The following is a 16,993-nucleotide window of genomic DNA, read 5'->3' as shown; positions in this document are numbered from 1 at the left end:
AAATTTAAGCCATATTGACAAAACAACAGATGCAACAGATACGAGAAAATCTGCAGATGCTGGAAATTCAAGCAATGCACACAAAATGCTGGTGGCACGCAGCAGGCCAGGCAGCATCTATAGGAAGAAGTGTAGATACTGCCTGGCCTGCTGTGTTCCACCAGCATTTTGTGTGAAATGCAACAAATGATCACTTTAGTTATTTTATTAAATAAAAATCCTAACATAATTTTTTTGCCTATATAAATCCAGCAAAAACCTAGCTTTCGTCATTAATCAGTGATTTTCTGCCAGAGCCATTTTTCCTATTCAATGATTCAACATTCTGCATATTACATACATGCATTCATACAGTATAAATAACTGAAAGAAATGAATATTCATTTTTACTCCTGCTAAAACAGATATTAGAGTATTAGACTAGATTATGAGGACACGCAATCCTCTGTTACTGTCATTTAGTAATGCATGCATTAAGAAATGATACAATATTCCTCCGGTGTGATATCACAGAAACACAGGACAAACCAAGACTGAAAAACTGACAAAAACCACATAATTATAACATATAGTTACAACAGTTCAAGCAATACCATAACTTGATGAAGAACAGGCCATGAGCACGGTAAAAAAGTTCAGTCTCTTGAAAGTTCCACAACTCACGCAGATGGGAGAAGGAAGAAAAGTCTCCCTGCCATACCCGACCACAGTCCGACTCTGAGTCGTCCGAAAACTTCGAGCTCCGACCAGCCCTCCGACACCGAGCACCGTCTCTGCCTAACGCTTCGACCCCAGCCCTGGTCGCCAGCAGCAGGCAAAGCCGAGGATTTTGGGGCCTTCCCTCCGGAGATTCTCGATCGCACAGTAGCAGCAGCAGCGAACTGGGCATTTCAGAAGTTACTCGAGATGTTCCTCCGTGCTCTCACGGCTGTCTCCATCAAATCAGAATTGTGCACGGCCCCTATTTTAACAAATACGATATCATTTCACTGGAGAGGCTACGTGCGCTGCATCGCGCCGCCATCTTCTCCTCCCTCCTAATATGCTAACCAAATTAACTTATTTCACAAACTAAAGGAAGTAGCCTACTTAGGCCTCCCAGGGACTGCCAGGTATGGATGTCTATTTTTTGTATTTCTGTCCTTTACTTGCTGTCTCCAGGAGTTTTCTGTTGGCCAGGAGTTTTTTGTGCATGGCTGGGCACTCTTCTGAGAAGTTGTTACATATTTGGAGCTCTGCGTTGACCGAGTCCATTTGCAGACGGTTTCTCTCATTTCTCTAAGCTGAGATCATCATTGAAAAAGCTTGTTCTGTGTGAGCATTGCTGCGTGGAATAGAGAAGATATAAGCACCAACCTGCTTCAGGTTTGTAAAAGAGACCTCAGATTTACTGAACAGCTTGAGATAACATCCTTCACTATGGCTATCTACCATCTCAGGAGTATTGATAATTGCCTCCACAATCCCGTACTCTTCATATAATTCATCCATATCAATATCTTGAAGGTTACAGGCCTTGACTGCATCCCAGAATTCTCCAAAAGGAATGGCACTTGTTAGGCTCAATTTTGACACTTTGTTATGAAAGCTGTTTTCAGAGAAGCCATACCTGTCACTTAAGTACCTTATAGAAAACAATGAAGTCTGCTTCACGTTTCTTAGGCACATCAGGGGTAAGCTGGCTAAGCTTGGTGTTCACTGCAAAGCCAAAAAAATAGTCCTTTACTCTTCTCTCAAGTTTGCTTTTCAGTTCAGCCATTAGCTTAAATACTGAAATTATGCTGAATAACGACTTCTAGTGCTTCAATAATGTCTGAGAGCAATTTAAGAGTGTGACTGAGGAAGAAGAAATAGATCTCTGACGATTCACAGGCATTTCCTTCATCTCCAAATCACTTCCACAGTACCTTGGGGCACTCCTCCTCACCTAGACTCTGAAAATAACTTTTTAGGACTTCCCAGCACTTAAATATTCTGCCAATAGATGGCAAAAGAGAGGGCCATCTAGTCACAACATGCCGTAACAGACTACAATTATCAACATCCACGAATTCACAGAATTCCTTTAACTGTGCTGTTCTTTTAGCTGAGATGCTGAAATGGTTACCATAGAACCATAGAAACTACAGCACAGAAACAGGCCTTTTGGCCCTTCTTGGCTGTGCTGAACCATTTTCTGCCTAGTCCCACTGACCCGCACACGGACCATATCCCTCCATACACCTCCTATCCATGTATCTGTCCAATTTATTTTTAAATGTTAAAAAAGAACCCGCATTTACCACCTCGTCTGGCAGCTCATTCCATACTCCCACCACTCTCTGTGTGAAGAAGCCCCCCTAATGTTCCCTTTAAACTTTTCCCCCTTCACCTTTAACCCATGTCCTCTGGTTTTTTTCTCCCCTTGCCTCAGTGGAAAAAGCCTGCTTGCATTCACTCTATCTATACCCATCATAATTTTATATACCTCTATCAAATCTCCCCTCATTCTTCTACGCTCCAGGGAATAAAGTCCTAACCTATTCAACCTTTCTCTGTAACTGAGTTTCTCAAGTCCCGGCAACATCCTTGTAAACCTTCTCTGCACTATTTCAACCTTATTTATATCTTTCCTGTAATTTGGTGACCAAAACTGAACACAATACTCCAGATTCGGCCTCACCAATGCCTTATACAACCTCATCATAACATTCCAGCTCTTATACTCAATACTTTGATTAATAAAGGCCAATGTACCAAAAGCTCTCTTTACGACCCTATCTACCTGTGACGCCACTTTTAGGGAATTTTGTATCTGTATTCCCAGATCCCTCTGCTCCACTGCACTCCTCAGTGCCTTACCATTAACCCTGTATGTTCTACCTTGGTTTGCCCTTCCAACGTGCAATACCTCACACTTGTCCGTATTAAACTCCATCTGCCATTTTTCAGCCCATTTTTCCAGCTGGACCAAATCCCTCTGCAAGCTCTGAAAACCTTCCTCACTGTCTACTACACCTCCAATCTTTGTATCATCAGCAAATTTGCTGATCCAATTTACCACATTATCATCCAGATCATTGATATAGATGACAAATAATGGACCCAGCACTGATCCCTGTGGCACACCACTAGTCACAGGCCTCCACTCGGAGAAGCAATTCTCTACTACCACTCTTTGGCTTCTTCCATTGAGCCAATGTCTAATCCAATTTACCACCTCTCCATGTATACCTAGCGACTGAATTTTCCTAACTAACCTCCCATGCGGGACCTTGTCAAAGGCCTTACTGAGGTCCATGTAGACAATATCCACTGCCTTCCCTTCATCCACTTTCCTGGTAACCTCCTCGAGAAACTCCAATAGATTGGTCAAACATGACCTACCACGCACAAAGCCATGTTGGCTCTCCCTAATAAGTCCCAGTCTATCCAAATGCTTGTAGATTCTGTCTCTCAGTACTCCCTCCAATAACTTCCCTACTTCCGATGTTAAACTTACTGGCCTATAATTTCCTGGATTACTTTTCGATCCTTTTTTAAACAACGGAACAACATGAGCCACTCTCCAATCCTCCGGCACCTCACCTGTAGACAGCGACATTTTAAATATTTCTGCCAGGGCCCCTGCAATTTCAACACTAGTCTCCTTCAAGGTCCGAGGGAACACCCTGTCAGGTCCTGGGGATTTATCCACTTTAATTTTCGTCAAGACAGCAAGCACCTCCTCCTTTTCGATCTGTACAGTTTCCATGATCTCACTACTTGTTTCCCTTAATTCCATAGACTTCATGCCAGTTTCCTTAGTAAATACAGACGCAAAAAACCTATTTAAGATCTCCCTCATTTCCTTTAGTTCTGCACATAGACGACCACCCTGATCTTCAAGAGGACCAATTTTATCCCTTACAATCCTTTTGCTCTTAATATACCTGTAAAAGCTCTTTGGATTATCCTTCACTTTGACTGCCAAGGCAACCTCATGTCTTCTTTTAGCCCTCCTGATTTCTTTCTTAAGTATTTTCTTGCACTTCTTATACTCCTCAAGCACCTTATTTACTCCCTGCTTCCTATACATGTCATACAACTCCCTCTTCTTCTTTATCAGAGTTGCAATATCCCTTGAGAACCAAGGTTCCTTATTCCTATTCACTTTGCCTTTAATCCTGACAGGAACATACAAACTCTGCACTGTCAAAATTTCTCCTTTGACGGCTTCCCACCTACTGATCACACCTTTGCCAGAGGACATCCTGTCCCAATCCACACTTTTTAGATCCTTTCTCATTTCTTCAAATTTGGCCTTCTTCCAGTTCAGAACCTCAACCCTGGGACCAGATCTATCCTTGTCCATGATCAAGTTGAAACTAATGGTGTTATGATCACTGGAACCAAAGTGCTCCCCTACACAGACTTCCGTCAATTGTCCTAACTCGTTTCCTAACAGGAGATCCAATATTGCATCCCCTCTAGTTGGTCCCTCTATATATTGATTTAGAAAACTTTCCTGAACACATTTTACAAACTCTAAACCATCTAGACCCCTAACAGTATGGGAGTCCCAATCAATATATGGAAAATTAAAATCCCCTACCACCACAACTTTATGTTTCCTGCAGTTGCCTGCTATCTCTCTGCAGATTTGCTCTTCCAATTCTCATTGACTATTGGGTGGTCTGTAATACAATCCCACTAATGTGGCCATACCTTTCCTGTTTTTCAGCTCCACCCATAAGGACTCAGTAGACAAACCCTCTAATCTGTCCTGCCTGAGCACTGCTGTAATATTTTCCCTAACAAGCGATGCTACTCCCCCACCTTTCATCCCTCTGCCTCGATCACATCTGAAACATCGGAACCCTGGAATATTAAGCTGCCAGTCCTGCCCCTCCTGTAGCCAAGTTTCACTAATTGCTATAACGTCATAATTCCACGTGTCAATCCACGCCCTCAACTCATCCGCCTTCCCCGCAATACTCCTAGCATTGAAATATATACACCTCAGAAGATTTTTATCACCACTCACAACCTTTCTATCAGCAGATTTGCTTAAACTTTTATCATTTATTTTCACCCCAGCCACACTGTCAGCTCTGGCACTCTGGTTCCCATCCCCCTGCAAATCTAGTTTAAAGCCTCCCCAATAGCACTAACAAACCTCCCTGAAAGGATATTGGTCCCCCTGTGGTTCAAGTGTAACCCATCTCTCTTGTACAGGTCCCACCTGCCCCAGAAGAGGTCCCAATTAACCTGAAATCTGAAACCCTGCCCCCTACACCAGTTCCTCAGCCACTTGTTCATCCTCCAGAGCATCCTATTCCTACCCTCACTGGCACGTAGCACAGGTAGCAATCCTGAGATTACCACCCTCGAGGTCCTGCTTTTCAACTACCTACCAGGCTCTCTATACTCACTCTCCAGGACCTCCTCACTCTTCCTTGCTATGTCATTGGTACCGATGTGCACCACGACATCTGGCTGGTCACCCTCCCACTTCAGAATGTCATGCAAGTGATCAGAGACATCCTTGACCCTGGCACCCGGGAGGCAACAAACCATCCTGGATTCTCTGTCACGACCACAGAACCTCCTATCTGCACCTCTAACTATCGAGTCCCCTATCACTACCGCTCTCCTCTTTTCCCCCCTCCCTTCTGCACTGCAGAGCCAGACTCAGTGCCAGAGATCCGGCTACTGCAGCTAGTACCAGGTAAGTCATTCCCCCCCCCCCCCCCCCCCCCAACACAGTATCCAATGCGGTATACTTGTTGAGTGGATTGGCCACAGGGGAACCGTGCTCTGCCTGCCTTTTCCTCTTCCCTCGCCTGACAGTGACCCAATTTCCTGTCCTCTGCTCCTTTGGTGTAACTACCTCCCTGTAGCTACTATCTTTAATCTCCTCATTCTCCCGAATGATCCGCAGGTCATCCAGCTCCTGCTCCAGTTTCCTAATGCAGTTTGTTAGGAGCTGCAGCTGGATGCACTTCTTGCAGGTGTTGTTGTCAGGGACACCAGAATGCTCCCTAACTTCCCACATCCTGCAAGAGGAGCATTCCAACATCCTGCCTGGCATTCTCTCTACGCTAGACAATCTGAATAAAAAATTACCGGAACCTACCCTGGCCTCTGCCTGTTCTCGCTGAAGCCTGTTGAGCCAAAGCCGTCCCACTCTGACTCAGTCCATTCTGACTCAGTCCACTCCGACAATGGCCACTGTATATGGTGGTCTGCTTTTTAAACCTTGGCGTGCTACATCACGCGCCTGCGCAGTGCAGACCCTTGTACACTTTGAGCACAATATTTTCAACATCAATTTCCAGTTTTCCTGTAGCAAATCTTGTTGCGTTGTACAAAATATGGGCCAGTCAATTTGCAGCAATAATGTTCTTTTGAGCTATTTTCAGTTTTTGATAAACACTGATGTGTTTTCCATAGTTTACGCGTGCGTTGTCAGCAGTGTATGCAGACACTTTATTCAGATCCAGACCTGAAGTCTCTAGTTTAACCAGTAGCTGATTTGTTATGTCCTCTGATGATTCATTGTTATCGCTGTAAAAGTCAAGTTACACATGTTGCACTCCCTTCTCAAAATGAAAGTATCTCAGAAGTATTGGGAAACACTTTGTTGCACCTTTGTTTGAAGCATCAGTTGCTACTGAAAAGGGCAAGCCATGTTCTTTGAAATACTCCACATGCTCTTGTACAGAATAGGGTGCTAGAATATTTTCACACAGTGCTTTTGCTTTAGTTTTCCCACATGTTACACCTTTCACTATCAATGAGTCACTGTATATTTCCTGGTCAACTTTTACTCCACAATCAATACTTCTGTATGACTGATGATGCTTCACAGCATGATACACTTTACACAGTTCTGCAGCCAAGATTTTGTCATCTTGAGTTGATCGAGCTGGAGAGAAAAATGATAACAATGATGACGTACCAGCAGTACGAGTGTTAACTTTATGTTTATCTGTGGTAGCGTGTCGTTCAACTGCACTTTTTCCCTTAATCTCCACATCACAACGACATAGTGTACAAAAAACATGAAAGTTACCTTTTCTGCTTTTAGCAATAAATCCAAATTCTTTGGCCCATTCATGGTTAAATACAGTCTTTCCTTTTGGCATTTCTTTAGGGACTCGAAACAAGAACAAAAAAGTCAACCATTCTCCACTGCGGCGGCTGCCTTGGGCAGACTGACCCTCTCGGACGTGCTGACGTGACTCGTACACTGCGTCATCAGCGGTGTTGACAACAGCAACTACATATAATAAAAATACGTTAACGGTTGTTATAGCTTTCAGTTCCCACTGTTTTAAGTATACCTGAGGTAATTTATATAGGTTTTTTAGTCAGACCCAAAAAAAAGAAGACAAATTAACGTCCAGCTCGGGGTGGCGCCGGACGGAGGACAGAGTGTTGGAAAGCTGGACTGTCCAGCCTAAAGCCAGACGTCTGGCCTCCCTAGTTGCTACTCACCCTAGGAGAGGGCATCCTGCAAAGATCACACCAAGAGAACAATGTGCAATGTTGAAGGAGGTGAAAATGAACCCAAGGGTAACCTGCAGAAATCTCTAGAACTTGCTATGGTTTCTGTTCGTGTGTCCACTATGAGAAAAACACTGAACAAGAATGGTGTTCATGGATGGACACCACGGAGGAAACTGCTGCTCTGAAAAAAAAAACATTGCTGCATGTCTCAAGATTGCAAAAGACTACCTGGATGTTCCACATCGCTTCTGGGACAGTGTTCTGTGGATGGATGAGACAAAAGTTGAGCTTGTTGGTAGAAATGCACACCGCTCTGTTTGGAGGAAAAAGGCCACTGCAGACTAACACCAAAATCTCATACCAGCTGTGAAGCATGGTGGAAGGAGCATCATGGTTTGTGGCTGCTTTGCTGCCTCAGGGCCTGGGCACCTTGCAATTTTTGAGGAACAATGACTTCAAAATTGTATCAAGACATTTTACAGGAGAATGTCAGTGTAGTGGTCTGTCACCTGAAGCTTAATAGAAGTTGAATGATGCACCAAGACAATGATATGAAACACTACAGAATACTTTAAAAAGAAGAATATTTGTTTCAGAATGGCCAAGTCAGAGTCCAGACCTTAACCCAACTGAGATGCTGTGGCATTACCTGAGAGGGCTGCTCGCGCACGGTATCCCAGAAGTATTAATAAACTGAAACAGTTTTGTATGGAGGAATGGTCTAAAATACCTGCTTTTAGTTGTGCAAGTCTGATCAGCAGAACATTTGACGGTGGTTATTGCTGCTAAAGGAGGTTCTACCAGTTGTTAAATACAACGGTTCACATCTTCCAACCTGGACTGTGAATGATTTAACAATGTGTTTAATAAAGACATGAAATGTACAATTGTTTGTGTGTTACTAGTTTAGGCTGATTGTGTTCGTCTATTATTGTGACTTAGATGAAGATCAGGCCACGTTTTATGAGTCATTAATGCAGAAAACAAGGTAACTGCAAAGGGTTCACAAACTTTTTCTTGCAACTGTAAGAAAACTGTTGGGCTGACTGCTCTGTAACACAGGCCCATGTCACTGAGGCTGTTTTTAAAGTGCTGCACAACTAGATGTTTCCCAAAATAAGATATTAGCCTTGATCATTCCTGACACCTTGATAATGTGGTACCATATATTTTTGCCTGTATGGCTGAAATAGAGGTCTTCCAGGATTTGCAGCAGAGATTGGATAAGTAAAAAAACATTATATGTATATATGAATAACAGGCAGAGTTGTGGCTTTGTTATTTATTGCATACTTTTCCCCCTCTGCTCTTAATATCCAGGTGGCAGATGCACTGGAGAGAGTGGATGCAGTGGTGGGAATGCTGATGGATGGGCTGAAACAAAGAAACCTGCTGCAGTGTGTCAACCTTATTATGATATCTGACCACGGTAGGAGTCCAAGACTGCACACACAGTTTTAATAATCCCTCCTTCCATGGTCCACTGTCCTTTCTTATTCGATTCCTGCTTCTTTAGCCTGTTACCTCTTCCACCTATCCCACCCATCTCCACTCCCCCACCCATCCACCTTCTTGTTCACCTGGTCTGACCCATCACTGGCCAGCTTGTACTCCTTCCCCTCCCCCCACCTTCTTAATTTGGCTTCCACTCACTTCCTTTCCAGTCCTGAGGAAGGGTCTCTGCTCAAGATCCTGATTCAGCTCCATAAATGCTGCCCAGCTTGCTCTGTTCCTCCAGCATTTTGTGCCTGCGGCTTAAGATTTCCAGCATCTGTAGAATCTCATGTTTAAAAATCCCCTGTACTGTTTCTCCTCACAACTTGCCAAGCTCCAGTTCAAAGTCCACAAGTTTTGTACTTCAGCCACTAAATCTCACTCAAGTATCTCTTCATAGGTCTTGCCAAGAGCTAAATCTTTCTCTAGATGCTTTTCTCTGTCAGCGAGTCCTTGCTTAAGACAGATTGAAATGTTGTCTTCTTGCAATCTCCCCTCTTCCACTCATCCACACTTCCCTCCTAACTGCTAAACCACTAGCGTAACATGCAGAGAACTTGCAGGTCTCAAACCTCACATCAAAGTTGCTGGTGAACGCAGCAGGCCAGGCAGCATCTCTAGGAAGAGGTACAGTCAACTGTACCTCTTCCTAGAGATGCTGCCTGGCCTGCTGCATTCATCAGCAACTTTGATGTGTGTTGCTTGAATTTCCAGCATCTGCAGAATTCCTCATGTTTGAGGTCTCAAACCTGATCTGTTGGCTCCTGTCTAGTTTAAAGCAATCATTTCTTATCTAACCAGATGCTCTAATGTATTTCTCACAGTTAAATAATTGACAGCTCCATTCTTTTTTCCATTAAAATCCTTTCCTTCCTGGTAGCTTTCCATCTATAACTAATCACTGCCCTTTCCAGTACTCTGATAGCTGTTCGAAGAATGGTTCCATCTTCAGAGAGCTCTTAGTGGAGAAAATTAGGCTTCAACTTATCCAATTACATACTTATTGTCTGGTTAAAGTTCTTCAGAAATGATACCTTTGTAGTGTTGCACATGGTGAAAATGTGAGTTAAGACAGAAAATTCTGGAAATACTCTGTTCATCAGCCAAAATCTGGGGATGGGGGGTGCAGTGTGTTGGTTATGGAGAGAGAGTGCAATGTGAGTCAAAAGGCCATAAATCTGCAGAGTTTATATATCCAGCTACTGTGCCAATATTCTTACATTTCTGCTCATGATTTATATTCACTATGGTTTGCTATCTTAATATTGTTTTAGGAATGGAAGAAGTCAATTGTTCAAAAGTTGCATATATGGAGAAGTACTTGGACAATGTAGATGACATTTATATAAGGTCTGGCCCAGCACCTCGGATAAGGAGCAAATCTGTTCCAGAGGATTATTTCAAATGTAGGTAATCAAAACAAGATTGTGATCTTTCAAATGTTTACAGATTAATAAGAGTGATGTTTCTGTTTTGTAAAGCTGTATCGGTTGCCAACAGCCTGAGGAGGAAATGCGGGGAGGCAATGACCCTGCTTTTTTTTGTTATTGAAGGTGCAAGGACTGAGCCTTCCTGCAGTTTATGTATAAATACAAATACTCTTTCAGAAACAAATCCGTTGCAGGTGATAGATTGGTGTCTGAGTTCAACGAGACCGGTAAAAGTCCACTTAATTATTTGCCTGACAATGCTGGGGTGTTGCTGATTGTTAAAGGTTATAAACCAGAGTTGATAACAAATATTAGCTCTCTTTACAGTCAGTCTAATATTTTGCAGAGTGTAGAACACTGACCCATCATCTGGGTGAAGTCTTCAAAATATAGGTTGATCACCCCTTATCTGAAAATCCAAAACCTCTGAAACTGAATTTTTGAACGCAGACGTGATGCCACAAATGGAAAATTCCTCAAGGTGCTGGGAAGGTTCCCAGGTCTCTGCACATCACAGACAGTTCTGAGAAGTGACATCATGTACGCTGAGTGGGGCCCTGTTGAAGCGAGTTTGTTTTCAGCAATCATCATAGCCAGATCTTTGTAGATGTGCAATGATTACCATATGTTTTGTGCTTATTCTCTGCTCTGTGCTGTGAAGGTATTGTTGAAAATGTCAAAAAGGCCTGCAATTACCCCTTTGGGTAATAGTGAAAAGAAAAAGAGGAAGCATTTATGCTTATCTGTAACACGGAAAATCAAGTTGTTGGAAAAACTTGACAGGTGTAAAGGGAAGTATGGTGTTGGAAACAGAAGGACGTACTGTTACAAGATCTGTGCTGAAAGTAATGATCAGAAGTTAATGAAAAATAGAAAAGCACTGCTAAAGTGCAAAATGAAGACCTTGGTCATGTATTAAAAGAGTGGATTCATCAGTGTCAGAGTGAACATATACCGCTTAATGTTGTGCTGATCATGAAACAAACAAAAACCTATCACGATGATCTGAAAATTGAAGGTAATTCTGAATATTCAACAGGTTGGTTGCAGAAATTTAAGAAAAGGCACAGCATTAAATTTTTAAGTATTTGTAGTGATAAAGTGTTTGTTGATCACGAAGCAGCAGAGAAATTTATTGATGAGTTTGCCAAGATCATCATTGATGAAAATCTAACATGCTGAACGGTTGTATCAGTACACACGTGTGATGAACACGAGGAAGACGAAGACTGCTTACCAGTAACAGATAAATTCGGAGTCGGGAATGATGGTGATGCCAAACATCCACTGACTGTCCACCTGGGTGGAAGAGGTAGCGATAGCTCACCTTTCTGATGGTTCAATTATTGTTTCGTGCACAATATTATTAAAAATATTATATAAAAAATACCTTCAGGGTATATGTACTATGTATGTTATGTAAGTGGGCACGTGGCCAAGTGGTTAAGACATTTGACTAGCGATCTGAAGGTCGTGAGCTCGAGCCCCAGCCGTGGCAACGTGTTGTGTCTTTGAGCAAGGCACTTAATCACACATTGCTCTGCGACGACACTGGTGCCAAGCTGTATGGGTCCTAATGCCCTTCCCTTGGCCAACATCAGTGGTGTGGAGAGGGGAGACTTGTAGCATGGGCAACAGCCTGTCTTCCATACAACCTAGCCCAGGCCTGCGCCCTGGAGTGTGAAAACTTTCCAGGCGCAGATCCATGGTCTCGCAAGACTAACATAGAACATAGAATAGTACAGCATATTACAGGCCCTTCGGCCCACAATGTTGTGCTGACCCTCAAACCCTGCCTCCCATATAACCCCCCACCTTAAATTCCTCCATATACCTGTCTAGTAGTCTCTTAAACTTCACTAGTGTATCTGCCTCCACCACTGACTCAGGCAGTGCATTCCATGCACCAACCACTCTCTGAGTAAAAAACCTTCCTCTAATATCCCCCTTGAACTTCCCACCCCTTACTTCAAAGCCATGTCCTCTTGTATTGAGCAGTGGTGCCCTGGGGAAGAGGCACTGGCTATCCACTCTATCAATTCCTCTTATTATCTTGTACACCTCTATCATGTCTCCTCTCATCCTCCTTCTCTCCAAAGAGTAAAGCCCTAGCTCCCTTAATCTTTGACCATAATGCATACTCTCTAAACCAGGCAGCATCCTGGTAAATCTCCTCTGTACCCTTTCCAATGCTTCCACATCCTTGCTATAGTGAGGCGACCAGAACTGGACACAGTACTCCAAGTGTGGCCTAATCAGAGTTTTATAGAGCTGCATCATTACATCACAACTCTTAAACTGTATCCTCGACTTATGAAAGCTAACACCCCATAAGCTTTCTTAACTACCCAATCTACCTGTGAGGCAACTTTCAGGGGTCTGTGGACATGTACCCCCAGTTCCCTTTGCTCCTCCACACTACCAAGTATCCTGTACTCTGCCTTGGAGTTTGTCCTTCCAAAGTGTACCACCTCACACTTCTCTGGGTTGAACTCCATCTGCCACTTCTCAGCCCACTTCTGCATCCTATCAATGTCTCTCTGCAATCTTCGACAATCCTTTACACTATCTACAACACCACCAACCTTTGTGTCATCTGCAAACTTGCCAATCCACCCTTCTACCCCCACATCCAGGTCGTTAATAAAAATCACGAAAAGTAGAGGTTCCAGAACAGATCTTTGTGGGACACCACTAGTCACAATCCTCCAATCTGAATGTACTTCCTCCACCACGACCCTCTGCCTTCTGCAGGCAAACCAATTCTAAATCCACCTGGCCAAACTTCCCTGGATCCCATCCCTTCTGACTTTCTGAATAAGCCTACCGTGTAGAACCTTGTCAAATGCCTTACTAAAATCCATATAGATCACATCCACTGAGCTACCTTCATCTATATGCCTGGGTCACCTCCTCAAAGAACTCTATCAGGCTTGTTAGACACGATCTGCCCTTCACAAAGCCATGCTGACTGTCCCTGATCAGATCATGATTCTCTAAATGCCTATAGATCCTATCTCGAAGAATCTTTTCCAACAGCCTTCCCACCACAGACGTAAGGCTCACTGGTCTATAATTACCCAGACTATCCCTACTACCTTTTTTGAATAAGGGGTCAACATTTGCCTCCCTCCAATCCTCTGGTACCATTCCTGTGGACAACGAGGACATAAAGATCCTAGCCAGAGGCTCAGCAATCTCTTCCCTTACCTCATGGAGCAGCCTGGGGAATATTCCGTCAGGCCCCGGGGATTTATCCATCCTAATGTATTTTAACAACTCCAACACCTCCTCTCCCTTGATATCAACATGCTCCAGAACATCATATTGTTCTCACCATCATCAAGTTCCCTCTCATTGGTGAATACCAAAGAGAGGTATTCATTGAGGACCTCGCTCACTTCCACAGCCTCCAGGTACATCTTCCCACCTTTTTCTCTATTCGGTCCTACCTTCACTCCTGTCATCCTTTTGTTCTTGAAGAATGCCTTGGAGTTTTCCTTTACCCTACTCTCCAAGGCCTTCTCATGCCCCCTTCTTGCTCTTCTCAGCTCCTTCTTGAGCTCCTTTCTTGCTTCCCTATATTCCTCAATAGACCCATCTGATCCTTGCTTCCTAACCTCATGTATGCTGCCTTCTTCCACCTGACTAGATTTTTCACCTCACTTGTCACCCATGGTTCCTTCACCCTACCATTCTTTATCTTCCTCACCGGGACAAATTTATCCTTAACATCCTGCAGGAGATCTCTAACCATCGACCACATGTCCATAGTACATTTCCCTGCAAAAACATCATCCCAATTCACACCCGCAAGTTCTAGCCTTATAGCCTCATAATTTGCTCTTCCCCAATTAAAAAATTTTCCTTTCCTCTCTGATTCTATCCTTTTCCATGATAATGCTGAAGGCCAGGGAGTGGTGGTCACTGTCCCCCAGATGCTCATCCACTGAGTGATCTGTGACCTGACCCGGTTCATTACCTAGTACTAGATCTAGTATGGCATTCCCCCTAGTCGGCCTGTCCACATACTGTGACAGGAACCCGTCACAGTATTAAACGGATGCCTTTAAAAAAAACCGTTATGTAAATGGATTTTGTGTTTAGACTTGGGTCCATCCCTAAGGTACCTTATTATAGAGATTCAAATATTCCAAAATCTGAAAAAGTCTGAAATCTGAAACAATTCCGGTCCCAAGCATTTTGGATGAGGGTTACTCAACCTGTCTTGCATAAGAACATATGATAGAAGCAGCAAGCCCCCTTGTGACTGTTAGACTGTTCAATAAGGACATATTTACCTCAGTACCATTTCCCAGGGAACCTAAAACAGTACAGCACTGGATAAGCCATTCCTCTAATTTTGTTGTGCTTATCTTGTGGCCTATTTATACTAGAAGTCCTCTTCCTGTGTAACATCGATATCCCTCCAACCCCCTTCATGTGTTGTTTAAAGGCTCTCAAACTCCACCAAACTGCCTGCTTCCACAGCTTTCGAGGAGTCTACAACTCATGTTCTCAGTATTATTTATTTACGTATTGATATTTTATTATTTGCACAGTTTGCTTTCTTTTGCACATTGGTTGTTTGTCAGTCTTTGTGTGTAGTTTTTCACCAGTTCTATTGTATTTCCTTCTTCTACTGTGAATGTCTGCAAGACAGTGAATGCCAAGGTGTCCTTCCTTTGATAATAGCTTACTTTGACTTTCGACTTGACTTTATAATGCTTGGAACTGTATTCGAGGCTTCGAGTGTGGTCTGAATAAAGTCTTGTAGAGGTTCAGTGTGATTTCTTTTCTCTTATAGTCAGCAACCCCACAAATGATGGCAAGCTTTCTTTGCAACCTTATCCACGTGTGTAGCCACTTTCAGTGAGCTATGATCTGGACCCCAAATTTCTCTGTACTATTAAGTGTCCTACCATTAACTGTTTTCTTTCTCCTTTAATTTGACCTCCCGAAGTGCAACACCTCAGAGTTACCCAGATTAAACTCCATTTGCCACTTCTCTGCCCATACCTGTAACTGATCTATATCCTGTTGTACTTTTGGTAATCTTTATACTGTTCACAGCTTCAAAGAACTTCATGTCTTCTGTAAGCTTACTGATCCAACCAGTTACATTTTTATCCACGTCAATATTATATATTATAAACAATTCTGGACAATATTTCTCACCCTCTGCAAGCCACCTTGGCTGAACAGAGGAGCTGAACAGTAATAGACTAAGACAACTGCGCTGCTCCAAAAAGCGCTATATGAGGTCATTCTTACCTTTGGCCATTAGGCTCTGTATAGCCGGGGAGGTGATGACCTCTCCTGTTATACTGTTTGTGGTAACTCAATAGAATCAAAGTAGAAAGAATATAAAAAATATCTGTGCACTTGTAATGCTACTGTGACACTGTAATTTTCTTTGATATCAATAAGGTAGCTACCTATCTATCAACAGAGGGCCCAGCACCAATCCTTGCAGAATACCACTGGTCACGGACTTCCAGCCAGAATATCAGTTTTCCATCACAACTGTATCTTCTATCAGCAAATAAGTTTCAAACCTAAACTTACAATTCACCCTAGATCCCATGCACCTTAATCTTCTGAATCAACATACGAGGGACCTTAGCAAATGTCTAAGTCCACATAGATAATGTCTAATGCTTTGCCAACACCAGTGCTATCCTCATTTACCAAGTTTTCTCAGTATCCAAATATCTATCAATATCTGCTTGAATAGCCAATGACTGTCCCTCCACAACACTCCAGGGTAGAAAATTTTTAAGATTTGCTTCCTTCTGGAAGCTTTTCCACCATTACTGAATAGTCCATTGCTTATCTTGAGATTATGAAATTCCAGGTAGGAGAAAAACCCTGTCACACTTGAATAAGGATTTTTAAGTAGGAAGACCAACTCTGTACATAGTGTTCCAGGGGCAATTATATGAGGCCCTTTTAAAATTGTAAATTCAGACTTTTTAAAGTTGTGCCACTTGCAATATTATGATGGAATTCGATCTGTTAGCCCAAATCTCCTTGTAGTTTGTCTTGGAATCTATCTGCCGTATCAGCAGCTTTGACATGTAATATATGAAGCTTTGGATAATTTACTGCTCGTCAACTGGTCCTTGCTTGGATGAAGTGTCATGTCAAACACTAGCTATCAAAATGGTCCTTATTGAATGCTGTCAAACAAAATAAATTGGAACCAGCTGCTTAATGCTCTGGGCAACTGTTCCTGGTACAGATGGCAAATCTTACTAAAATGCCATTTTGTTCTAAATACAGGGTGAATAACATTTCAGCCAAGGACCCCATTGTTTTCACTTTGGAGGCTCTTTTGCACCAAGCTAAGTTTTCAAAATTGCTCTCGAACTGTAATCTATTTGGAGGGGAAGCTAAAAGAATCAGGAACAGAGAAATAGGTTTCTTCAAAAAAAAAATCAATATTTTCCTTCTGTGACTAACTTTAATGTGGTTTCTATTTCAGTTGATTCAGAAGGTGTCGTTGAAAAGCTTACTGTAAGTGGATTTCTCAGTGCTCTAATATGTAAGGCGGATTTTGTAAAAAGCGTTAAGTTCTCAAGAAGCAGGATTGG

At 42.8% G+C, this 16,993-nt stretch overlaps 1 protein-coding gene across 5 annotated transcripts in view; it reads left to right on the top strand.

Moving 5' to 3' along the window:
* Window positions 1-16,993, top strand: part of LOC140194093 (ectonucleotide pyrophosphatase/phosphodiesterase family member 3-like) — a 139,851-nt gene that overhangs the window by 63,336 nt on the left and 59,522 nt on the right. For all 5 annotated transcript variants that reach the window (XM_072251516.1, XM_072251515.1, XM_072251514.1 and 2 more), the window contains 3 exons: window positions 8,794-8,902; window positions 10,242-10,373; window positions 16,885-16,916. In XM_072251516.1, coding sequence (XP_072107617.1) covers window positions 8,794-8,902; window positions 10,242-10,373; window positions 16,885-16,916 — 273 coding nt within the window. The remainder of the gene's footprint in view (window positions 1-8,793; window positions 8,903-10,241; window positions 10,374-16,884; window positions 16,917-16,993) is intronic.

This window comes from Mobula birostris, chromosome 2, assembly GCF_030028105.1.
Source record: "Mobula birostris isolate sMobBir1 chromosome 2, sMobBir1.hap1, whole genome shotgun sequence".
Classification (NCBI taxonomy): domain Eukaryota; kingdom Metazoa; phylum Chordata; class Chondrichthyes; order Myliobatiformes; family Myliobatidae; genus Mobula; species Mobula birostris.
Note: the sequence above shows the minus strand (reverse complement) of the source record. Positions and strands in the feature narration are given on the sequence as shown.